The 26,072-nt window shown below is 41.7% G+C and overlaps 1 protein-coding gene across 3 annotated transcripts in view; it reads left to right on the top strand.

Annotated features, from left to right (window-relative positions):
- The window catches only part of MED23 (mediator complex subunit 23), a 64,170-nt gene that overhangs the window by 22,070 nt on the left and 16,028 nt on the right, over positions 1 to 26,072 (top strand). For all 3 annotated transcript variants that reach the window (XM_053287197.1, XM_053287207.1, XM_053287217.1), the window contains 9 exons: positions 11,050 to 11,247; positions 12,108 to 12,251; positions 15,516 to 15,661; positions 17,818 to 18,063; positions 18,255 to 18,397; positions 19,643 to 19,817; positions 22,210 to 22,373; positions 24,733 to 24,857; positions 25,321 to 25,526. In XM_053287197.1, the coding sequence (XP_053143172.1) occupies positions 11,050 to 11,247; positions 12,108 to 12,251; positions 15,516 to 15,661; positions 17,818 to 18,063; positions 18,255 to 18,397; positions 19,643 to 19,817; positions 22,210 to 22,373; positions 24,733 to 24,857; positions 25,321 to 25,526 (1,547 nt within the window). The remainder of the gene's footprint in view (positions 1 to 11,049; positions 11,248 to 12,107; positions 12,252 to 15,515; positions 15,662 to 17,817; positions 18,064 to 18,254; positions 18,398 to 19,642; positions 19,818 to 22,209; positions 22,374 to 24,732; positions 24,858 to 25,320; positions 25,527 to 26,072) is intronic.

Genomic DNA, 26,072 nt, shown 5'->3' with positions numbered 1-26,072 from the left:
AACAATTTAAAACATTTTAAACAAAAATAAAACATTATCCCCAGACCCCAGCTCAAGAAAACATAGACTCAGTATAGAGGAAAAGGGCCACAACTTTGTTAACTATTACACACAGCATGGCAGACTGGAACACCAGGTGATTAATCACCCTTAAAGAACAGTGCGGGCCAATAGAAGCAGGTCAGAACTCTGAAATCCTACCCAGCACCCTACTGGGGGGGAGACACCCTGGCTCGGGAATGGGCAGGTACATCCCACCCAATTCCTTCAAAGCCAACCCCCCCTTCTGTAAGAGAGGGTCTGGATACTTCAGTACATGCATGCATTCATAGTCCCCCTGCCCCAACTTGTAGTTGAATATTTCATTTCAACTGCTTGGCTGCAACGTTTGGGATGTTAATATGGTGGGTGTTGGGGTTTTTTAAAGTTTTTTTTTTTTAAGTCAAACATCATGCCCAATCAGATCACAGCCTATTTAGGGCATCAGGAAAAATTGAATGATAAAAATTGCTAAGGAAAAGACCATAATGCAAATCTTATGCAAACGAGGAAAAAATTATATTGGAAAATTTCTGGAAAAGTTTCCAATTCAAAATTTTCCAGAAAACCCACATCTTTGCCACCTTCTTTTAAATCATCTCATGCAGAATGAATTTGGGCTGTTCTACCAGTGTGTTTCAGACTATTTAGAATTAAAAGATTTCAGCTGATCTGTCACATTCTTAGCTTGCACTAATTCTAAAGTGACATGCAGTCCCTTTTTTGTACCTCTGCCCCACCCTATTACAGCTGAATATCTAGGTTTCAGTTGGGGGAAGACGATGGACTAGGGATTTCATTGCCCTTAGTTGATGATGGGCAACTGAAGAGAACCATTGTTCAAAACATCCATGGTCTTCATTTTACACAAGAAGTATATGCCTTGAAGTTATTAGTGTGCCAAGATTAAAAACACATGAAAGAAGACATTTTCTAGATCTGAAGTTCCAGTAGGAACTGAACTGGGAGCATACAAGTACGGGTTGGAATGACTGCATGGAATAGCCCAGATTATCCCTCTGCCCCAAATATAATTTCTCCTTCAGTCAAAAGCTGTTTTCTTCTGTGGTTAGGCAGGATTGGATTCCATAAGTGGAATGTGCTCTATTGCATATGCACCTTGTGTAACTTTTCTGCAAATCTATAAACCCTCATTTTGAACATGGTTACTGATAAAAATCCTCACTATGGTTTTGAAATGGAGTATTTGGGAGTATGGGTATTAGTATACAACTCAGGACTATCTGTGTAGGATTCAGCTTCTGCCACTCCTGAAGAAATTTGTGTTGGGTCAAATAATATATATTGCATCATACTTCACAATATTCCTTGATTGATTGATTGATTGATTGATTTTCGATACCACCCTTCCAAAAATGGCTCAGGGTGGTTTACACAGAGGAATAATAAATAAGGTAGGCAGGCATATTGATTGCATAATCTTCAAAAAGGACTCTGTCTTGCTTAAAATTTAGGATGAAAAAGCACAAGTACTGTATAGTTTCTGCCAAACTTGAGCAATTGATGCCAAAACTCATTAAAACAGCTTTTTGTTGCCATGCCAAAATCAACAAAAACTGAGTACTTAATCATTTTATGACTGTTGAGTCTCACGTATTTCAAGATTCAAATATTTGTTTTTAGAAAAGCAAATATAAGATAAAAATCAACATTTCTAATTACAGTTTGATTCACAACAATTCCTTGGCATGCTCATTAAACTAGTAAACAATTGTCCTGATTATTATCAAACATATGTTTCTTTCATCTATAATTCAGTCCATTTTGATCCAATAATAAATATAATTTACTAACACCCAAAATAACAAAACAGATAAATTGTATTTAAATTATTCCCAGCAATAAGAATGCCTAAACTGAGTCCTGAACTTTATTGTTCCACTAGATGATGAACAGATTCCATTTCTTAATAAGCCAACCAACCATCTGTCTGACATCCTTCTCTTCCTTTAATTTTGTTGGCTAACTGACCATGTAGGCACTGTCTCTTATTGTCAAAAGACATATAAATATAATCCAGTGGAATCTGGAGCCTTTTCCAGTTGGTTTATGGCTAGTCCTCCAGCTGTTAATAGATAAATGAGCTGCTTTAAACTACCCCAGATTACAAGAAGAAGTTCTGGTAAGAACTAATCTGCCTCCTTTCCTTTCATTATAATCTTAATTGATCATTACCATCTTCACAAGATAGCCCACTTGTGCCACAAATGTTCATGTTTCTGCCATCTTGAACTGGGCTGGATGACATTATCATAAACTACGCCATTGAGGTGTCCCTACAGCTGTACCAAATTTGGTTCAAATTGGTCCCTTGCAAAGTTGATAAGCACATACTCAGCTGGGTAATCTCATGGGTTTACTTTCCTTAAGGAAAGTAGGCTAAAAAAAAAATTCCAATAGCACACCTAAAAGACCAAAAAGTTCATGTCGTCATCTTGATATGTTTTAAAATTCACTGCCAAAATGGAATGATTTTTTAGCAGTTCCAAAATATGTGAATCGCATCCATTCGTGGAGCCCCATATTTCTCACATACATCTGAGGCCTCAGTTTTTGTTCCCATTAAAAATATTGCTGCCCTTACAAATGGTAGTTGTATAGAATTAAATGGCTTTATTTAGTGTGTCTGCCGTGTTATGTTTCTAGATGAAATATGTATTTCAGATCAGCTGAGAGTCTCTTCGGACTTTAGGTCAAAGATGTGTTTCATTTGTATTTTCCATAAGGTTTGTACTGTAACATTGGGGTGGAGGTGTGTGAATCTGAAAGCATATGCTCCAGAGAGCTGCTACTAGAACATTCTGTTCTGCCTAACACTTGTCTGCAGCTTTCTCCCTTCAGCATTAAAGTCTACTTAACTCTTGTGTTTTGCACAGAACTTAATTTGGCAAAACATTTTGATTCGGTTAAATGTTTTATATTTTATTGTTTCAGAAATGCTACCACTTGCTACAGAGGCAGTTGAGGGAAATGAAAACTTGCCAGTGAAATATAATTTTCATTTATTCAGCTGTTCCATTTGTTTCCTACCTGAGGAACTTAAGAGTTGATAAATTGATTGATCAGTAGTATTTATTTATTTTAAACATATTTATATACCACCTAAAACCTGAGTCTCGGGGCAGTGTACAGCAGTATGGTAGCTGCTTATGTGATCATGATCATTCTTGCAGCACTGATGCTGTAATGTGTACATACTGTGATACCTTCCCATCATGAGAACTCACTAAGACATTTTTATCATCATAGTGCAACACCTCTTGGTAACCCCTTCCTACCACCATTCCCTCCAGAACAGCTAAAGGAGCATATCATTAAGGAAGCTGTTCTTGCATCTCTCTTGACAGTAGATGGAGAATGGGCTATAAGACAATACAAACTGCTTTAATATTATGTTAGTCCCTTCTGATACTCTTGTAAGTATATGTGGAGGTATTTTGATGGGTTGCCATTTTTTTTAAAGACAGCAAGCCACATGTTACACAGCGTTATGGGCATTTTGGATCAGCCTGTGCTGCTGTAGGCATCTAAGCATTGGCAGTCTTGCACAAAACTGCAAGTGCGTAAATATTGAAAGCAATGTACCCTCATTTAATGAGCACTGGAAACAATGCTTCAAGTATTTGCATTCTTGCACATGAACACCTACACTTCCTTAGATGCCTGCATGTAAATATTTTATAAGATAAAATCTACATAAGGCAGCTTCCAGAATTTAAAAACACAATAAAACCTAGTACACAGTATTATCTGAATTCAATTAAGAGCCAGCAGAGATTTTTTTAGGCATGGGAACATTTGGGACATATTTAAATATATTAAATAAATAAAATATTGTTTTATTGTTGTTAGCCACCTAGAGACTTTGGTAGTGGGTGGTACACAAATATGTTAAATTAAAAACAATAATAATCCAAGCATGTAACAAAAGAAACAGGCTGCACTTGAACCAAAATGTAATCAGAGTGCTGGCACTTAATATCAAAAAGATGGCAACTTTTAAACTGCCTTCTAGGGGAAGGCCAAGGAGTTGGGGGATATCTTGTTTGGGAGAAATAATCCCTAAGGGATGAAGGTGTAAATTCTCCAGGTTATTCACCTTGAGATAAAGTAGAATTTGGCAGTGAGTGTGCAGAAGGGCGTGATAGCTCTTTGAAGAAACCAGAGAAACTTAGTCGAAAATTTGCATGCCAAAGACAGTTGGAGAAGGACACAAGACATAGGTGTTGATATGCTAATGCTAGAAGTCTTAGCCTCAATAAAGACATAGATAATGGGCAAATTGGAAAAATTGTTGTGAAACACTATAGAAAGAAGGATATACTTTAGGTGGTGGTCTTCTGTATGTCAAAGAGGTCATAGAGTCCAGTAAACTTACTGTAATGAGTTTAACCTTTTAAATTTTGTTTTTGTTTGTATTTTATTGTAAACCGCCCAGAGACTCAAGTTTTGGGCAGTATACAAATAAGTCAAATGAAAAAATAAACTTGAAAACTTTCGAGGAACAAACTTCTCCATAGAATTGCTGTGGTAGTAATATAAGTCACATTTAATTTTAAAAGAGGAGGGATACATTAAAAGGAAGTTGAAATGCAATTTGACAAAAAGGAAAAGCAAACTAAAAAAGAATTTGGGAAGTGTGTTGCTAAAAACATTAAGATGAAACAGTAAAATGTTATTTAAATACATCGGGAGGAGAAACTGGCCAGTGAGGCAACTGGGCTGTTAAAACGAGATGGGAGTGCCAAAAGAGATTGCTGAAAAGTTGAACGAGCTCTGTGCAACATGTCTGAACCATTTTCTTTTCAGAACCTAGAGAACTGACTCAAATAGAGGTGACGTGGTGATAATAGGAAACATATAATAGGAGTAAACAGGCAGTCCTCACAGTGGAAGGAAGGAAGGAAGGCTCAGTATATTGGGAGTGGTGCTATTTAATTTTTTCATAAATTATCTGGAATTAGAATGAGTAGTGAAGTAGCTAGGTTTGCAGAAGACACCAGGATGTTCATGATGGTGAAATCCTAAGTGAGTTATGAACAACTCCAGAAGGATCTCTCCAGCCTTGGTGAATGGGCAACATCATGGTATATGAGGCTTCCTTGAATGTAAGTTTTTAAACTGTGATACATTTTGAGGCAAAAAAAATCCTTACTTCACATGTATATTGATAGATCTGAATTGGTGGTAACTTGTTGCAATCTCTTTCAGAAATAAATTAAAATACCATTCCTTTTTTCCTGATGACCACAGAAAAGAAATCTTAGGGCCATGATAAATAGCAATTCATAGTCACAGTATGTAGTGGTAACCACTAACTTATATGTCATTAAAAGGATAGAAGACACATTCATAGAGGATGGATCTATTAGTGGTGAAGACTATATACCGGTTCTCTCGATCAGTGAATCCTGGTTATGCTGCCATGGCAGATGACTAGCCCAGATCCTAGGTTAAATATCCTGTTGAACTCCGTGGAACATAGCTGGAATTCCTGCCAGGCATAGATTCACACAATTGCACTAAGCTCAGTCAACCCCATTTGATCAGGATTAACATGGTCATAAGAACCAAACCTATATAGGATCATTGGCCTTGGAGGCAGGATGTTCCAGAACACCAATTCCTGGGGAGCAACAGTGGGAGAGGGCTGCTGTCTTCAGGCCTAAGTTGTGGGCTTCCCGGAATCATCTGGTTGGCCACTGTGGAAAGTAGGATACTGAACTAGATGGACCTTTGATTTGATCCACACAACCCCTTTTGTTTTGTATTGGAAGTTTATAATGTAATCCTTTTTAGTCTAGTCTAGCAAAATGCCCATCATTGTCAGTCAGGAAAAGGGCCCCAGTTGGCAAGGGACGTTACATATCCTAGAAGGCTCCATACACTTGATACTGGACCATCCAGTGGCAGAACTAACAAGCAATGAGACCCACAAGTGCAGCCCTTTCCTCTTCCCAGATGGAAGCATTGCATTATGGAAATTGCTATGCTTAGTAATACGATTGCATTGAGAGAAAAACGTGTTTCTAGCCCTAATATTGGACAATCTGCCTCAACCAAGGAAGATCCCATTGTGGAATAGGGGTGCATAACATGTCTCCTAGACTATGACCAAACCTGCCCTAGTGTTTGTGTTTGGAGGAAGCAGGTATTATCCATCCAAACTAATCAATGTTTGACCCCTTTTGCCCTATAGAATTTAGCTGGGGCAATCGAGCTAATTCCTGGCTGTACATCTTGTCCCACATCTGATCAAGTTACAGTCTTATGGAAGCCAAGACTTGGCTTCTATATTTTCTCCTAAGCTGTTTTTAAAAATTGAAGCCATTTATGATTTTCTTTCCATTGGAAATCCTGGCTCTTTGATAATAACTTGTGCTTATTTCCTTTAAGAAACAAAACAAAAATTGATTCAAAACAGATGTAGCCTTGCATTGTCTGGGGCCTTGGAGATTTCCCTCTGCCTATCAAATTATAGTGAATTTCAAGCCCTGTACACAGTAGTTTTGCATGCTGGATCATGAAATAGTTTGTAGTGTTGTCTGTTGCATTCTGCTCTGCTTCATAATTAGTTGCGTTTGGAAAAAACCCCCAAAGTATTCTCAACTGGTGGTGTTAATATTGCTTTTTGTAAATCTGTAACGTGGTTGATCTGTGATAATGGCATTGTGTTTTTTGAAAGAGAGGGACAAAAGCAACTAATGCTTTCCTTTTGGTTAGAAGTCTTCTGTTTTAAGCATGCTTCAAGAAAGCACAGCTAGATTGTAGCTTTTGGCAGTTTTTAGCTGGCAAAGAGCATGTGAGAGAGAGAGTGCTGTTCTCAGTTTGTCCAGAATTTTGCCATCCTTGCATTATATTGTTAATTTAAAAACATAATCCCTTTTTCATGGCAAAAAGCTCTCCGCATTGGTTAAGGTTAAAAGATGTTTCTCCTTCAGCAATCTTTTCCCCTGCCTCTTTTTCTTTTTTTCCTTTTTAATTCAAAGGGGCTTTTTAGTCTGCCTACTAATCAAAGAAGCCATTGGTTAAGAGGAACACTAACATGTACTAAGTAAATCATATTTGGGTTTCATGGCAAATTCCTCTTTTTAAAAAAAATCCAAAACAGCCCCACAGAATTCCCATTTTTGCCTCTAGAAAGGGACACGGCATTTTCATGATTAGATTCTGAGCAGCTCCGTTCCTTTTCTGTATTGTCTTTTAAATTAATATTTTTTCTTTTCATTAAGACTGTGTTATGTTACAGGTATACCATAGAAAAATCTGAAACTTTATTTTTAAAAGATTTATAAAAAATGCCTGGAGTGTACACAAATCCGCATAGCTTTCTACTACTTGCTCTAAAAAGTTAGTTTCAAGCTGTAGCGATGTGGAATGTTTCAAAGTTTCAGTACAGAGGAATTGTGTATATTATGTAGGCAGAATAGATGATCTGTTTATCTATTATGTTTTTATACCGCCTGATATGTACATCTCTAGGCGGTGTACAAAATTTAAAAACAATATTTAAAAGTCAACACAGATTAAAATACATGAGACACAATAAAAACAATAGCATAAAACAGTGATTAAAACAGATTGTTAAAATTAATTGTAATTAAAAGCCTGAGAGGACAGGAGAGTCTTGAGGGTTTTCCTGAAAACAAACAGAGAAGGACATGCTGTTCTTTCAGCAGGGAGCATATTCCAAAGCCCTGGGGCAGCCACAGAGAAAGTTTGTATGGTGAAGTCCTGGATCTCAACTATACAAGCTGGTGGCAACTGAAACCGGACCTCTCCAGAAAGGTCCAGAAGGATACCATAGTCGATGGTATCAAAAGCCGTAGTGAGATTCAAAAGGATCAGCAGAGTCACACTCCCTCTGTAGATAGCCAGTTGGAGATCATCCATTAGACCGACCAAGGCAGTCTCAACGCCATAGCCCACATGGAAACCAGTTTGAAATGGGTCTGTATAATCTGCATCATCCAAAACTGCCTGGAGCTGAGAGGCCACCACCTGCTCAGTCACCTTGCCCAACCATGGAAGATTAGAAATAGGTCTGTAATTAGCTAACTCTGAGGGATCCAATTCTGCTTTCTTCAAAAGTGGTCTAATAACCTCCTTAAGACAAGGAGGCATCTTGCCCTCCCTCAGAGAAGCATTTATAATATTTACCAGACCCTCTCTGATAATATGATTGCCAGATGAGATAAGCCAAGTTGGGCAAGGGTCAAGAGAACAGGATGTAAGACGCGCAGTCTGAACAGTCTGTCCACTTCCTCAGGAGTCACAAACTGAAAATGATCCAATCTAGTCCCATAAGAGGCATTTCTGGACACCTCCACAATAGACTCTGCAGTAACTGCGGGATCCATCTTGGCCCGAATATGAGATATTTTACCCTCAAAGTCATTTAAAATGTCACAGCGAGTGACCAATGGTTCCAAGTTTGAATTCAAGGGGGAGGGGGTACATACTAGTCCCCTCACAACCTTCTATAACACCTGGATGTGAATTTGCGGAAGCAAAGCGAGCAGGAACTTCTTTGCCACCCGCACTGCCAGAGCATAGATCTTCAAATGTGCTCTGTGTTGTGCCAGATCAGACTCGCTCCGAGTCTTCCTCCACTTGCACTCTAGCCATCTACCTTGCAACTTCAGCTCCCATCGTTCATCCAAATACCATGGGGCTGTCCTTAAAGCAAGTTGGAGAGGATGCTTGGGAGTGATTGTGTCTACTGCTTTAGTGAGTTCATTTGTCCATGTTTGCACTGGAGCATCGACATAATCACTAGCAGAGCCAACCCTGAACCCTTCCAAGGCTTCTTGGAATCTATTGGATATAACCTCCTCGGGCAGACCACTCTAATAAGTCCTTCACCCCTGCAGAGGTGTGTTGTGGCTGTAAGTTCTATCTTAACCAGACGGTGATCCATCCATGAAAATGGGGAGTTGACAGGAGTCCCCACCAATGGAACACCACCCTGATCAGAGCAAACGACCAAATCAAGTGTGTGGCCAGCATCATGTATTGGTCCAGATACCAACTGGGATAGGCCCACAGCCATCATAGCTGCTATGAACTCTTGAGCTGCTCCCGATAACCTGGTCCCAAAATAAAGTTCCCCACCACCAATAGTCTGGGCCACTCCAATGCCAACTCAGCAACCATGTCCATCAGCTCAGGACTCCACTGGGCAGCGGGGTGATCGGTACACCAGCAAAAGTCCCAGTCTATCCCTGGTCCCTAGACGTAGGTACACACATTCAATATAGGCGAAATCCCTGACAGGGATCCTGCTAAGAGAGATGGTATTCTTATAGACCACAGCCACTCCACCTCCCCACCCACATCCTCTCACCTGCTCCACCATGGAGTAACCCTCTGGGAGTTGCTGGGACCAAACTGGCCCACTAGCCTCTCCCGACCAGGTCTCTGTGATACATACCAGGTCAACTCCTTCATCCATAATTAAGTCATGGACTACCTCAGATTTATTTTGAACCAACCTGGCATTACAGACTAATAAAGTGAGGTTTGGTGGGTGGGTGGGTGGGTGGCATTGCTCTTCAAGATCAAAGAGATGGTAGGCCTGCCAGAAAGGGAAACAGCAGTTACATTTCGGAGTTCCCTTCCCCTGGGCTTGCAAGTCTACCAACGCTGTATGTTTGTCGGTACCCCCAGAGCAGTGTTTCCCCAACAGGGATTTCCAGATGTTGTTGACTACAGCTCCCATAATCCCCAGCCAAAGGCCATTGCAGCTGGTGATGCTGGGAGTTGTAGTCAACAACATTTGGAAATCCCTGTTACAGGGAACACTGCACCATAGTTGTCCCCCACCCCACCCCACGTCTGTTCAGCCCAAGACACATACCTGTACCAGGCCTAAGTACTAGGCAACAATGAAGTGAGCAGGAATCTTCCTTCCAGCACTCCAGTAGCAATAGCAATAGCACTTACATTTATATACCGCTCTATAGCTGGAAGCTCTCTAAGCGGTTTACAATGATTTAGCATATTGCCCCCCATCATTCTGGGTACTCAAGACAATAGGTTGGCCCTAGCCCTCAGTCCCACCCCTGAAAGCAGCCACCAAAGGCGGTTTCCTGCAGGTGGCCTGCACCGGAGGCTGCACCTCTGGCTGCTGCCCACCCTAATAATGCCCAGGAGATCAGAAGCCCAATGGGTGAGGCTCTCAGCCCCACCAATCTGGTCTCATGAAGAAGAAGAAGAAGAAACTAGGAAGCAATTAGGAGGAGCCAGCACGTTTCCAAGTAGCTAAGCACACCAACGAAGGTGTTCAGCAGTATAGCTGCAGCACCAGGTGGGGAGCTGGTATTTCCACATAACCTATCAAGTCTCATGTATACTGAGCCATGGTTTGGAGTTACATGACTGAGCCTCAGGCTCACATGCTTTCCCTTCACCTGCATGTTAGATTTAATTTACTTCCTGAAGGGCAGCAAACTGTGTTTTGCCATTCCTTCGTCATCAGAAATGGTATGTGCTTATTCTCCAAACCCGGATTGCAAATGAGTTTCAAACTATAATTATGAATAATGACTTTTAATTAATCATAATAAAGCAGAGTAAGAGAGGGGAGGACGGAATGCCTTTCCCATATGCCAAATTGCGGTTTGCTATTGTGCCTGAGCTGCTGAAGCATCAGGAACTGGCAACCTGAAGCCCATTAATAATGAAAAGTTCTTTGCTAAGTCTGTTTTCCAAGAACACATTTCCAGCCTGGAATGGTACTACATAAAGGATAACAAACGGACTTTGATGTTTGGGAACAATATGTTGCCTGGATAACTGGCTAAATTGAACAGTTGTGACCTGTAACGTGAGACAGTTTTAATTTCTTGGCTTTTCTTGCAAACTTTTATGTTCAGACTTCATTTCATGCTTCCCAGACTTCTGTCAAAAGCAATTCTACTGAAATGAGCAAAGTTAAGATTGTAGTTTTAGTCCTTTTGGAATACTGTATCTGATCTCTGTTTGCAGCACAAGCAGCGATGCCCTGTGTTGGAGGACCAGTTGGTGGATCTTGTGGTGTACGCCATGGAGCGTTCGGAGTCAGAGGACAAATTTGACGACGGAACCAGCCAGTTGTTATGGCAGCACCTTTCCAGTCAGCTTATCTTCTTTGTACTTTTTCAATTTGCAAGCTTCCCCCACATGGTCCTGTCTCTCCATCAAAAGGTAGATTACCTGCCATTATCAACTATCCAAGTAGATCAGTATTTTTCTGAACTTCCCTCTCTCAACGTACTGTTGCCATTCTCTCATGTTCTACCCCAAACCTATCGCTGACCATCTGTTTGGCAGGTGAGTGTGTTTAGTTACTTGCTATCCTGGTACTGCCCATTATGAGCTGTAGATCAGGGCAAAGGAATAAAGCAGGAGGCAAGAATGGAGCTTAGCACTAAGAATCTACTGTTGTGAAGGGAACCACTGAAAGGTACTAAGTATGCTGGAGAAAATGTGAAGGGCTGTCCTGCTCACAGAAATATCCAGGTTTTACAAGTTGAACTGTCTAGGCAACCAGGTGCCATGCCTTCATCTTTTATTTTAATTTTATTTTATGTTTGTGTTTGTTTGTTTGTTTGTGTCATTTAACATATTTTTTATACCACGGTTTACAACAGAATTTACTGTGGTACATATATGAAGCTCGCTTTTCAGAGAGTTGCCATTTGTTGATTGCAATTGGTTCCAATTTTCTGTTGGCCCCCTTTTTTATTTTTAGTTGACATCTTGAAGCTATGTGTTTTGGCTCCAGTTTTTAAAAGGGAAAAGGTGCCTTCCCAATTCTTCATGCTTGAGGGACTATTACTTGTTGGCCCTGTAATAAAAATAATCTGAAGTGTTTTCAGCATTGAGACTAGTGTGTCCACCTTGATAATACTTAATGACAAATCATTAGCCCGTGGTGTCTTGTGGAAAACAGAATATTTTCATTTGCCCAAGTGTACTTGATTCTTTAACAATTAGAATGGATGTTCAGGATTACCCCCTCCCCCTTCAGATTGTGGTCTTGCTATTTAGTGTACCTTTTATAGTTGGCAGGACGAGGCCTAATCAAGGGCAGAGACCATCTGATGTGGGTATTATTGCAGTTCATCTCTGGCAGCATTCAGAAAAATGCACTGGCTGACTTCCTCCCTGTTATGAAGCTTTTTGACCTCCTCTACCCCGAGAAAGAAGTGAGTCTTTTCTATGAAACAGTATGATTTTCTATGCATATTTCACCTAAAATTATACCCAAAGGACAAAATATTGCAAGATCTTTGCAACATATTCAGTATTCTGACAAAAAACAGTGGCTTGGATCCAAATGTGTCGTCATCCTTGTGTAGGGCTGTACAACTTTGGCCCTCCAGCTGTTCTTGGACTTCAGCACCCATCGTTCTCAGCTACAGTTGCCAGTAGTCCGGTATTATGGGAGTTGTAGTCCAGCATCTGCAGGACTGAAGTTGTGCAGCCCTGCACTAGTGGAAAGCCTTGCCTGTTTGTGGCAGGGCTATTTCTGACTTTGTGAAACTGTGTTGCATGGAAAAAGTAATCCGAAATCCAGAGTAGTTCTTGCATTTCCACTTGGCACATGCTCTTTTCAAGATCTATTTGTGTCTCATTAGGATTTATATTCTCCTTCCAATATCGTCCTCATTCACCATGTTTCTTATACTGTAATGCAACCCCAATTTGCTTTGGTGCTACATTGGAAGAAGTCTTCTGCTACCCTTGTGCTAACACGCGGATCAGCACTAAATTTTCCCCTTCTGCTCATAGTTTTTCTGATCCAAGCCATTTGAATTCTCCAGGTCTGTGCTATCGGGAGTATTGGAACTGAGATCAGCATTGAACAGAGTGGGAAAATTGCATCTCTGTCAAAAGAGAATTTTCCTAAATACTGTCACTGTGTTGTATGATAGAAGTCAAAAACAATTACCAGGCTCAAACATAATGTTGAACCATGATTAAACCATTGTTTAATGTCACTAGCATAAACTTTGGGCTCATGAGCTGCCCTCTTCCCTTCACACACAAGGGGAGGAAATTTGCTGCTTTCGTTCATAGTTTACATATACAGCAAATTGTCGTTGTGTACGAACTTGGCAAATCTCAGTTGGTTCTAACCACAGTTTGTGAACAAGACAGGATATAAGGAGTTTTGCAGCACTGCATTCTTTACTAAGAGAAGCTCATCATTAACTTAGAGAAGGGTGGCTTCAGTGATGTGAAACTACGGAAGAATGAATTAAAAGTAAGTGTTTTAGGACAATAGGAGCAAACAACTGAAAGAAATTAGAAGACAACTGAATGGAGAACATAAGTCAAAAGATTTATATTTAAAAGAAGAACAATAGCATAACTGTATCTAAAGGAAGCAGCCATTATTTCAAAAGCAAGAGACATGAACACCTACAGAATGACAGTGCAAAGTATCTCTCTAAGAATAACAAAACTGACAAGGAATCAAAATGAGATTGGAATTCAAAGTGGGAGGGAAGATGGGTTAAGATGAGCTTCACGGAATAATAAGAGCAAATAAGAAAAAGGAGAAAGGAGTCCAGAAGTTCCAGGGCAGCTGGAGTGGGCGAAAAACAAGAGGTCTAACAAAAAGAGAGAGAGGTTGCCCCAGCAGTGAAATAAGCTGGTGATCAAAGCGGCAGTTACATACAGAAATCTAGCAGGACGTCACTCGCTCATGTAGCTAAGACAAGAAGAGCAGCAGGGTCTGAGTTTCCAAGACTTGTAGCCCAGATGCGACTTAAGCAAGATATAGTTTATGTGGAGGAGAAATTGATTCGGTTGTAAATTTTTAAAACAAATTTGAGTAAGGAAAGGACAGGCAGAGGGCATTAAAGTCCTAAAAACTCTTGTGTAAGTGGTTTATATTATTCATTAGGATGATTTTTGGGCATACATGTGTGCCTACCTACACAGATATGTAGGTTCTTCTTAAGACAGAGTTTGGTTCATTGACAAACTGGGAAATTGCAAATACTTTAGCAGGAAGTATACTGATGGAGTCTGAGTTGTCCTTAGAACATAAGAACAGCCCTGCTGCATCAGGCCCATGGCCTATCTAGTCCAGCATCCTGTTTCACACAGTGGCCCACCAGGTGTCTCTGGAAGCCTACAGGCAGGAGTTGAGGGCATGCCCTCTCTCTTGCTGTTATTCCCCTGCAACTGGTACTCAGAGGCATCCTGCCCCTGAGGCTGGAGGTGGCCTATAGCCCTCCAACTAGTAGCCGTTGATAGACCTCTCCTCCATGAAGTGATCCAAACCTCTCTTAAAGCCATCCAGGTTGTTGATAAGAACATAAGTGACTGACCAGGAGAGAGATCTCGGGATTGTGTTAGAAAGCTCATTGAAAGTGTCGACTATGTGCATGGTAGCGGTGAAAAAAGGCGAATTCCATGCTAGGGATCATTAGGGAGGGGGATGAAAATAACAATGCTAATATTATAATGACCTTATACAAATCTATGGTGCGGCCACATCTGGAGTACTGCGTACAGTTCTGCTCACTGTATCTTAAGGACATTGTAGAACTGGAAAAGGTGCAGAAGAGGGCAACCAAGATGATTAGGGGCCTAGAGTGCCTTCCTTATAAGGCAAGGCTATAGCTTCTGGGGCTTTTTCGTCTTAAAAAGAGGTGACCCTGGGGAGAGATGATAGAGGTGTATAAAATTATGCAATGAGTAGAGAGAGTGGACAGAGAAATATTTCTCCCTCCCTCACAACACTAGAACCAGGGGTCATCCCATGAACCTAATGGCTAGGAACATAGGAAGCTGTCATGTACTGATTCAGACCATTGGTCTATCTAGCTCAGTATTGTCTACACAGACTGGCAGCGGCTTCTCCAAGGTTGCAGGCAGGAGTCTCTCTCAGCCCAATCTTGGAAAAGCCAGGGAGGGAACTTGAAACCTTCTGCTCTGCGCAGAGCAGCTCTATCCCCTGAGGGGAATATCTGACAGTGCTCACATGTGGTCTCCCATTCATATGCAACCAGGGCAGACCCTGCTTAGCAAAGGGGACAAGTCATGCTTGCTACCACAAGACCCATTTAGGACCAACAAAATAATTTCACACAGCACATAATTAATCTATGGAATTATCTGCCACAGAATGTGGGGATGGCCACTAGCTTTGATGGCTTTAAGAAGGGGCTTGGACAGTTTCATGGAGGACAGGACTATCAATGGCTACTAGTCTGGTGGCTATAGGCCACCTCACAGGCAAAATGCCTCTAAATACCAGTTGCAGGTGAGTAACAGCCTGAGAGAGGGCACCCTTGCCTCTTGCCTTCTCAGAAGCATTTGGTGAGCCACTATGGGAAGCTGGATGCTGGACTAGATAAGCCTTGGGCCTGATCCAGCAGGGCTGGTCTTATGTTTTTATGATGTTCAATCTTATCTGGATGGCAACAGAAAACAGGTTTCTTCTTCTTTTTTAGTGTATTCCTGTGCCTGATATCAACAAACCTCAGTCAACACATGCTTTTGCAATGACCTGTATCTGGATACATCTCAATAGAAAAGCTCACAGTGACAATTCTAAGTTACAGATTCCTATTCCTCATTCTCTCAAGCTTCACCATGAGTAAGTGCTATTTGTAATACCCCACTTTATTAGTGACAGTCCAGGAATATATGGTAGAAAATACAAGGGACCCCTGTATTATGCAGACTGTAGGTGAAAATAGGATGAAAAGCTATACTGGCCCACAAGAAAGCTAGTTCAACTAACAGGCCGTATGCCATGCTCTACATTTTTCTGTCCTACTGTGCCCTTTTCACCTTAGTCCCACCCCTGAAGGCTGTCAACTCCCATACCACGTGTCTTGGGGGTTTTTTCCTGGTTCTGCATCATATCAAGCAGCTTGCTCATTTCTTGCATATATCACTTATTTATATAATACCCTTAAAACTCTCATCTGGATTTTTGGGGTAGATTTCTACCTCTGGCTGCATAAATGTGTGTAAAGAAGCAAATAACTGCGCTCCCAGCTATGCCCTTGTTGTCATACTCTTACCTGCAGTATGGCACACAATATATCCATAAGTATGGCCCCCCACCAGTTAAGATATTTATGTTATTAATTAAAAACATATATATGGCCCAGGGTAGAAAACTACCCTAGAAATGAATTGAATCCCTATGGTGGTGCAGTGGTTTCTATCCCATTCCCACATTAAGCCATTTGGGATAGGCGATAGTTTATCTTTGGAAACTTCAGTTGTGTTGGTCCTTGTAAACTCAGTTGACCTTGAAAGGTGATAATGTCTGAAAAATACTGAGGCACTGCAAAGGTCTGTGCTCTCAAGTTAGGGCAGATGAAACCATCCTCTCCCACAATGTCAAAGCTAGTCTTTGGAACAGGTAAACTATTCAGAAGCATCTGACCTTGAAGAAGCAGGGCATTTAGCCAGCAAAACAAAGCAAAAAGGGTCACAATAGCAGCAACCACAAAATGTCAGCTTCAGTAAGCCTGGTATCAGTGGATCAACTAGTCATAGTACATCTCTGGTCCTTTCACATTTCTTCTAGTGGGACACAGCACAAAAAAAGGGCTGCTGCCGCCACCCAAATATTAAATATTAATATGTGTATAGGATTGTGTTCCTTTGACTTGCCCTCAGAGGATTATGGTGGGGCATAAGTGTACGTCTGGCCAAGACTCTCCTGAGTAAGGGGTTGATCTATGCAGGCACTGTGAGACACACTAAGTCAGAAATACCCCCAGAGATTCAACTACATTCACAAAGGGAATCACATTCATCTGTGTTTGGCTTGGATGGACAGAAGATGTTGCTTTTGTATGTATACAAGAGGTATATGCCCAAAGATAGCTGACAAGAAACCAAACAAGAGATGTTATTGTGAGAGACTGGCCTGTAGAATGCACCTGACCACCTACCAGGCCTGTGATGATTGCCTTTAGATGAGTCATATTTTTTCTTTTAGCTTAAATGCTGAGAATTGAGATGTTGAAGCATGGATTCTCATTAGTGTAGTTGGGTTTGAAATGTTTGTTTTTCTTGGCTAATAACTCACATTCTCATTGAGTTGTGCAGTCGCACAGGGCGCCATGCTTGGGGTGTGGGAGTCACCAGTGCACTCCCTTGAAGTGAAACATTAAATTATTGTAGATTCTGTGATCTGGAAAACTTTGGGGCATCCATTGTAACCAATGGGACTACTTGGGAGTAGGAAGTCCTAGTCATGAATTTTAAAAAACGGGATGAGGGTTAATAAATATGGTGTTTTGCAAAGTGATGTAAGCAAAAAGGCAAGTCCCTGCCTCAAGACGCATACCATTTTAAATGTTGATGCGGGTGGGAAAGAATAGGCTAAGAGTAACAAACCACAGAGTGAAGAGAAACAAGGGTTGTAAGAGGTAATGGAGGATGAATCCGAGCAAGCTTGTTTACTTTGGCTGTTTATAACATTTCTATATTGCTATTGCATAAATCTAGATGCTCTCACTAGGTGGTAAGCTCCATGGTATATAGTGGGCCTTACTTAGAATTATGCTACACAACAGTCTGCAATAAAATAATTGTCCTCCATTATTTGAGTACATGCCAAAGGCACAGATTTCCTCTGAAATGGCTACTAAGCAGCTTCTTCAAAATAAAGTTGAAAATCTCATGACCCCAACACTTGCTTTGATCACCCAGAGATAATCTCTGTTGCCTGGATCCAGTAGGCATTACAGTATAATCCCTTTCACTTAACTTCCTCTGACATTGCAGGTTCTTGCAACAGAGTCTAAGGAATAAAATTTTGCAGATGAATGATTACAAGATTGCCTTGCTGTGCAATGCTTATTCCACCAATTCAGAATGTTTCACGTTGCCTATGGGAGTTCTAGTAGAAACTATTTATGGAAATGGCAACATGAGGATACCTCTCCCAGGAACCAATTGTATGGCTTCAGGCTCCATCACACCGTTGCCCATGAACCTCTTGGATTCACTTACAGTTCATGCCAAGATGAGGTACAGTATGTTCAATAAGTGTATAGAAGGCCCAGTGTGTTTGCTTCTGTACAGAAAATCTGTGTTCTCAGTAAACGTAAGAGAAATCTTAGTGAACGTAAGAGAACTTATTCTCAGACCAAGGATTCATATATAATTTCAAATGTATGATTTTGAAAATAACATGGCTTTATTTCTCTCCCCCGCCCCAGCCTTATTCACAGCATAGCTACCAGAGTGATCAAACTGGCCCATGCAAAGTCTAGCCTGGCCTTGGCTCCAGCCCTTGTGGAAACATATAGTCGCTTGCTGGTTTATATGGAAATTGAATCCTTGGGCATCAAAGGTTTTATTAGTAAGAAACTTTATTTATTTAACTAACATAGATGATAACTTTCAGCTGGAAGCTATGATTGCGATTTGCTAGAGGTGTGCACAAAACGCATTTTGCATTCTTTTCTGAGCTTGGAATAGAATGCAAAATGCGCAGGACATTCCATTGGAACAACAAATTCTGTTGTTCCGACCGAATGTCCCTGGTCCATTGGAATGTCTTGAACCATTTCGAGAGCCATTTTGGATTTCAAAATGGCACTCGGAATGGATCAGTATATTCCGCCTCAGAACTGGTTGTTCTGTTCTGGAGCTCGAAACAGGGGATTCTGTTTTAAAGGGGATTCTGTTCTGAGCTCAGAACGCTCGAAACAGCCTGCCTTGGGGCAGAATGTTCGAACCATGGAACATTCTGCGCATCTCTAAGATTTGATATTCCAGCCCCAAGTGTTTTATTTTATAAATTTTAATCCCACCTTTTAGTATTAAGCTTGCCAAGGTGGCTACTAACATTAGAACGGCAATAAAATAAATGAGTAAAAGTACAATAGTACTAAAAAACAAAACAGAACATAATATTGCATATTTTGATGTTGAAGCTTATTCATTGCTTCCTGCTTTTAAGCTCCAGTGTAAGATTCCTGTGATTTTAAAGAATAATGCAGTACATGTCCAGTGTTCTCTCTAATTTTTTTCATCTGTGTGTGGAATGAGTTTTGTTCTGGGTGGCAGTATCAAGGCAGTGTGTGTGCATGTGCATTCAGAATGGGACCTTCTTGATTCAACCTGAGCGGGATCTAAAATTAACTGAGCGGACATAAAAAAAAAATTGTGAGCGCGTGCACATGCGTATGCCTTAGAGGGAACACTATACATGTCCTAATTGTATACTAAGGTATTTATGGGATGGATTACAATACCCTGCTGTTTTAGCCCCAAATTGCTAAGATTTTACTACATGCTCTGTAGCAATGGTTCCCAACCTGGGGGCCTCCAGATGTTGCTGAACTACAACACCCAAGATTGTAGCAGGGGATTATGCAAGTTGTAGTTCAGCAACATCTGGAGGCCCCCAGGTTGGGAACCAATGCTCTATAGTTTCAGTATAAGCTTACTTTTCTTAAGGAAAGTAGGCTTTAAAAAGATACCTAATCTTGCATGTCTCTGTACAGAATAGGCACCTGTGTGCATTTGTGTTTGCAAGGAAAGTATATTTCTCTGAATGTTCTTATTGGAAACCAGCTGACATTCCTGTTCTTCTTCTCAGGTCAACTTCTACCCACTGTTTTTAAGTCTCATGCTTGGGGAATTTTGCACACTCTTCTGGAGATGTTTAGCTACCGCATGCACCATATCCAACCTCATTACAGAGTCCAGCTGCTGAGTAATCTTCATTCTCTAGCTGCTGTGCCACAGACAAATCAGAACCAGCTTCATTTGTGGTGAGTATTGTTTCTACAAATTGACATTTCTATTTGGAGGCATTGCGCACATCAGGAAACTGGTGAGACATTGGATAGGACATCACATCTAGTTTAAAAAAAACAACCAGGCAGTCTTAAGAAGAAATGTTTATTCAGACATTACAATCGCCTTGTTGGAGGTTGCAGGAAAAAACTTTTATTTGACAGCAGTTTATATATGTGTCAAACCACAACGTTGTTTGTTGTAGAGGCTGGAGTGGTTCCGTTGCTAGGATGGGACAGGACCAGTTGCTCTCCCACCCTGCTAAATATAAAGAGAAACACCACTTTGAAAGGTGCCTCTTTGCCCAGTTAGCAGGGGACTGTTCTTATAGGATAGTGATTTCCCAGCCAGTATCCTGAGTAACGAAGTGTGCATGCAGCAAAGGAAGTGTGTGTGCAACATTCAAGAATAAAACCATATCTTAGCTCACATCTGTGGGGGTGGGGGTGTGCTGATCTCCCATTCCCTCCGAAGTTATCTGTGCCCCTCGAAAATATACCTGAGAGCTTCATGACATAAATGCTTCCTTTGCTACACATGCACTTCTTTACTCAGGATGCTGACCATTATCTTTTTCGGTGACTGGGGAAACTGTAATTTGAATCAGTGGAAACTTATTTATTATTGTATTCATTTATTTATTTATTCAATTTATATTCCGCCCTTCCTGAAGTGGCTCAGGGTGCCTTACATTAAAATCAAAACCACAAAATAAAACAATTAAGATCAAGAAACATTTAAACCAGATTAAATCTCATTAAAATTAAGGTTCAAACTAGATATCTGTGAAAGCCAGGCTAAAGAGATGGGTCTTTAAGGCTCTCCTGAAGGCCTCCATGGAAAACAGTCCTCTTATATCCACGGGGAACGCGTTCCACAACCCAGGGGCAGTAACTGAGAAGGCCCAATCCCTGCTCACCACCAGATGACGTGGCGGACCCCTCCTGATGATCTTAATGAGCGGTGGGGTTCTTGTAGAGAAGGGTGCTCTCTACTGGACCTAAGCCATTTAGGGTTTTAAAGGTAATAACCAGCACGTTGTATGTTGCCCAGAAACATATCGGCAGCTAGTGCATCTGTTTAAGAGCAGACGTAATGGAGTCCCTCAGGGCTCCATTCTGTCACCAATGCTTTTCGATATCTACATGAAAACACTGGGTGAGGTCATCAGTTTTGGTGCTGGGTGTTATCAGTATACTGATGACACCCAAATCTACGTCTCCTTTTCATCTTCAGGAAATGGCACTCATTCTCTAAATGCCTGCCTGCAGGCAGTAATGGGCTGATGAGGGATAACAGATTGAAGCTGAATCCAAGCAAGACGGAGGTGCTTATTGTGGGGGCTCAGAATCTGAGGGTTGAGTTGGATCTTCCTGTGCTGGATGGGGTTACACTCCCCCAGAAGGAGCAGGTGTGCAGCTTGGGAATACTCCTGGACCCAGGCCTCACCCTGATATCTCAGGTGGAGGCCATGGCCAGGAGTGCTTTCTATCAGCTCCGGCTGATTCGAAAGCTGCACCCATTCCTTGAAGAGGATCACTTCAAAACAGTGGTGAATCAGCTGTTAACCTCCTGGCTTGACTATTGCAATGCGCTGTATGTGGGGCTGCCTTTGTACATAGTCCGGAAACATCAGTTTAGAATACGGCAACCGGATTGATCTCTGGGGCAACCCGGAGAGGCCATATTATGCCTGTTTTGAAACAGTTACACTGGCTGCTAATATGTTTCTGGGCAAAATACAAAGTGCTGGTCATTACCTTTAAAGCCCTGAACGGCTTAAGTCCGAGTTACCTTAGAGAGCGCCTTGTTCTGAGTGATCCCCACCGCACATTAAGGTCATCTGAGGAGGTCCGTCTCCAGTTACCACCAGTTCGTCTGGTGGTGACTCAGAGGCGGGCCTTCTCTGTAGCTGTTCCTGGGCTGTGGAATGCACTCCCGGCAGAAATCCGCAATTTGAATTCTTTACTGGCCTTCAGGAGAGCCCTTAAAACCTGTCTGTTTGGCCTGGCCTTCCAGGGTTTTTAGGTCGATGTAATTGGTTTTAATGTTGTAACCTGTTTTTCAGGGTTTTTAAATTGTAAACTGCCCTGAGCCATTTTGGAAGGGCGGTATAAAAATCAAATAAATAAATGAAGTGGACTATCAACTGACCCAAATGTGATGGGTCAGTTGATAGTGAACCCCCAAACTGAAATCTGAAATTATTTGTTATCCAGTGATTTTTTTCTTGCTATTTTTTCAATAACGATACTTCTGTCTTATTTGAAACACAATGATTTCAAAAGGCTATTCCAAGTTCCTGCATTGCTCCTAACAAAACATATTTTTTTCTGCTCAAATAAGACTGACATCTTCTCTTTATAGTGTTGAAAGCACAGCCCTGCGGTTAATCACTGCCTTGGGTAGCTCTGAAGTCCAGCCGCAATTTACACGCTTCCTTAATGAGCCCAAAACGGTTCTTTCAGCAGAATCTGAGGAGCTCAACAGAGCACTTATTTTGACTCTGGCAAGAGCAACTCATGTCACAGGTAATGGCCAATCTCTCACAATTTCACAAACATTAAGCAATAATGGTTTTGAATGTATGAACGAGCACAAAAGATGTATTAGTGTAGACTGTGTTATTGTAGAAATCTGGGAGAGTATTGAATTCTCAAATGTTTAATGCATTGTTTGCTTTTTAAAAACGATTGAAGTAACATAGGGAAGAGTGAAAATACATACATTTTTTAATATGGGCTCACATATACAGGGATAATTTAGGCTTAACTCACTGGCCATCTATTATTTGTGGTCGCCTCCAGTCTTGGATCCTTTCCTGGCAAACTGGCAAGGGGCTTAAGAAGAGGGTCTTCACTTATACTGGAATATGGATTTTGTAAGAAAGATTGGGAGCCCTCTCCAGTGTTCCCTCTAATATTTTTTCATCAGTGAGTGGAATGACTTTTGTTCTGGGTGGTGTTAACAAGGCAGTGTGTGCACATGTGCATTATTATGTGCTACGATAGATACAGCACACACCATAAATATGGAAGGGAAGAAATATTTTACAATTCCACCTATTTTAAAAAAATTGGATTTATACACATCAGTTGTTAGAGCACTGTACGCCCCAACTTTCAGAAGCAGATTTTTAAGGGCCATGAATGATGGTTTCAGTGGAAATACAACACAGACTCCTTCCCAATTGTGAGCCTTTTGGGGACAGGGAATCATTTTATTTTTTAATCCTATTTAAAATCCCTATGTAAACCTAGCAGAGTATTCCAATGCAACGTGCTCGGCAGCTATATAAACCTTTTAAAAACATAATTCCCTCCCTGTTCCAGGCCCCAGAGTTTTCCTTTCAGCCCGTCATCCAAGCAAGGCTTTACCCCATATACATACTAGTTATCTGTCACCCTTCAGTAGAGTTCAATCATTTTGCTTCATGCTTAGACGAGGCCTAAGTAACTGAAGGGCAGGTGGAGGGTGGGGACAAAACGAAAGTATTTTGGACTTGTAACCCATTTGAATGAATGAATAAATAATGCTATGATTGTTTTAAAAATACGAATGCAAGTATAATGGACATATAATATAAATATAATAAATATTATTTTATTGTATGATAGCTCTTGCAATGTATAGAGAAAAAGAAAGAACCCTGCTGGAGATTATTGGGGCAAAATTAAGATGTTGTAAAAATAATTTTATTTTTAAACAAACCACCACCAAGTTGTACTGGTTTCTATGATAGGCTCCACCTTTAAGCACAAGACTCAGGAACAGTGAGCCTGGGTGGGGAGATCCTTCCCTCCACCGTGTCTCGAGCTTAAAGGTGGAGCCTGTCAGGCAAATTCCTCCCACACCACACAGTTTGAGAACTTCTGCTCCTCTAATGAATCAAAATATTGTCTTAGAAATAAATCAAAAGTGCCTCTCAGTAATGCAATGGATTTATGCACCCTGCCTACATTAGGTGGTTGGTAGCAGCGTTCTGCCCTCCACCTACAATCTCATGGACCACTTGGGTGCTGTTGCTGTCCTTGGCCAGTCTGCATACGTTAACAAAAAACCAGGTGCTTCTTGGGTGGTGGCTGCCTCCTACAACCCAGCTCTGTGTTACCCTCTCTGGAACCCACACAAGGGCAACTGCATAACCTGCAAAAGGGCTGCTGCTGACACATGAGGGTGAAACGGCTGTGCAAATATGCCAGCCAAGTTGCTAGAGGGCGTATACACGAGTATTTGACTAGGACTGACGGTTCAGAATGAGCGCAGGCAGCCGCAGCTTGGGCAGGAAGACACAACTCAGATCCCCTGCATCCAGAAACAGGGAAACAAGTTGCTTCTGTGTGGAGTGTGTGGCAGATGTGCGCACACCTTGATAACGGCGGCAGGGCACGTGCATGCCTGTTGCTAAATCCAATAGGCTCTTGTTGCAGCTAGAGCAGGAGAGCCAATTTCCCCACTCTGGCCAAGGCAAGAGCCAGTGCAGGTGGGGGGAAAGGTGGAGGGTGGTGGCAGCAGCGAAGGAAAGGTGAGGGGTGGCAGCGGGGGAAGTCACTAGCAGTTGACAGCGAGCACTGAGGCGAGCAAGCACTGAGGCGAGCAAGACTATCTGAGCGGCTCCTTGAAACTGCTGCCCGGAGGGCTGAAATCTTGTGAATGGGTGCACAGCCGCTCGGTGTAGAGGGAACAGTGGCCCTCTCCAAAAAGGATGCTAACTGTACACATACTTAATGGTCACAAGCTCCTTTTGTGAATAGAAGGAGCTTGTGGCCAGGAAGTGCCCCCATGTGAACAGTTAGGATACCCGAAACATAGCGTCAGTAGGATGTAACCATCATCTTTTGGTTAGCTTTTAAACATGAATACTAGTTACATTTGCATATTTTGTGTTAGATTTTTTCACAGGATCAGATTCCATTCAGGGGACTTGGTGCAAGGATATACTGCAGACTATCATGAGCTTTACCCCCCATAATTGGGCTTCACACACCCTGAGCTGCTTTCCAGCTCCACTGCAGGTAATTTCCACAAATGTAATTCAGTTGTGTTGAGACGTATGAACAAATTCCTACAAAAGAAGGCATGATGCTCTTTTTATCTGGGGGGCTACACAGTGTATTTCTTGTGTATCCTGGAGGGTGTTTTAGCTATGTTCAAAGATTTAGTAAGTTTGCATTATCCAAAAAATGTCATCCATCTTAGGGATCTTTGCAGAGATAACATTTGAACATACGTATATTGGTAGGTAATTCTCTCTTTATCATGGTTCGTTGAAATGAATCTGAATCTTGTACAATGTGTGTTTGAAGTATAGTTCAAGAACCATGCTAACCTCTGCCTTCTTCAAGCTGTTGAGAAAAGCTGATGTTTCTACCGATGTGTTAGGAAATCCAAGTACTGTGCCATAACCACCAGTTCCTTAATTTCAGAAGGAAATCAGAATGTTCTGTATTAGCTCATGACAAAATGACTTTATTTCAGGCATTCTTCAAACAAAATAATGTACCCCAAGAGAGCCGCTTTAACCTGAAGAAGAATGTGGAGGAGGAGTACCGCAAGTGGAAGTCTATGACCAATGAGAACGACATCATCACTCACTTTTCCATGCAGGGCTCCCCTCCCCTCTTCCTTTGTCTCCTCTGGAAGATGCTCCTAGAGACTGATCATATCAACCAAATTGGCTATAGGTCAGTCTTTTTAAAGATTCAACTGTGTGTGTGTGTGTGTGTGTGTGTATACACACACACACACACACACACACACTTTTCTCCTAAACGTACCCACCACTAATCCCATGCATGGCAGCTCTCACGAGAGTTTGCGAGCAGCTGCCTGGGGGACGGGGAGAAAATGGCAGCAGCAGGTGGGGAGGGAAAGCTCCCGCAGCCTGGCCGGCGGGAAAGGAAAACACCAGCCAGTGAGGGAAGCCACTGCCGGTGGGCAGGGAAAGAAAGGAAAGCCAAGCGCAGAATGGACTGAGACTGAAGGGAGTGGGGAAAAGGACGGAGGATGGACTGGGGCTGAAGGGAGAGGGGATTATAGGGAGAACTAGGGGCGCAGATGGTCTGCGCTGGATCAGCTAGTTGTACTGTAAAATTGGCAGCATAGTAGATTTGCATAGAAGCTTTCACAGAAAAACCATTCAATTAACAAGATGTGCCAAATAGTGTATTTAATGAAACCAAACATCATTAACAGTGTCCTCACAGATAATTGGTGATCACAAAGCACAC

The sequence above is a fragment of the Hemicordylus capensis genome, chromosome 1 (genome assembly GCF_027244095.1).
Source record: "Hemicordylus capensis ecotype Gifberg chromosome 1, rHemCap1.1.pri, whole genome shotgun sequence".
NCBI classification, from domain to species: Eukaryota; Metazoa; Chordata; class Lepidosauria; order Squamata; family Cordylidae; genus Hemicordylus; species Hemicordylus capensis.
Note: the sequence above shows the minus strand (reverse complement) of the source record. Positions and strands in the feature narration are given on the sequence as shown.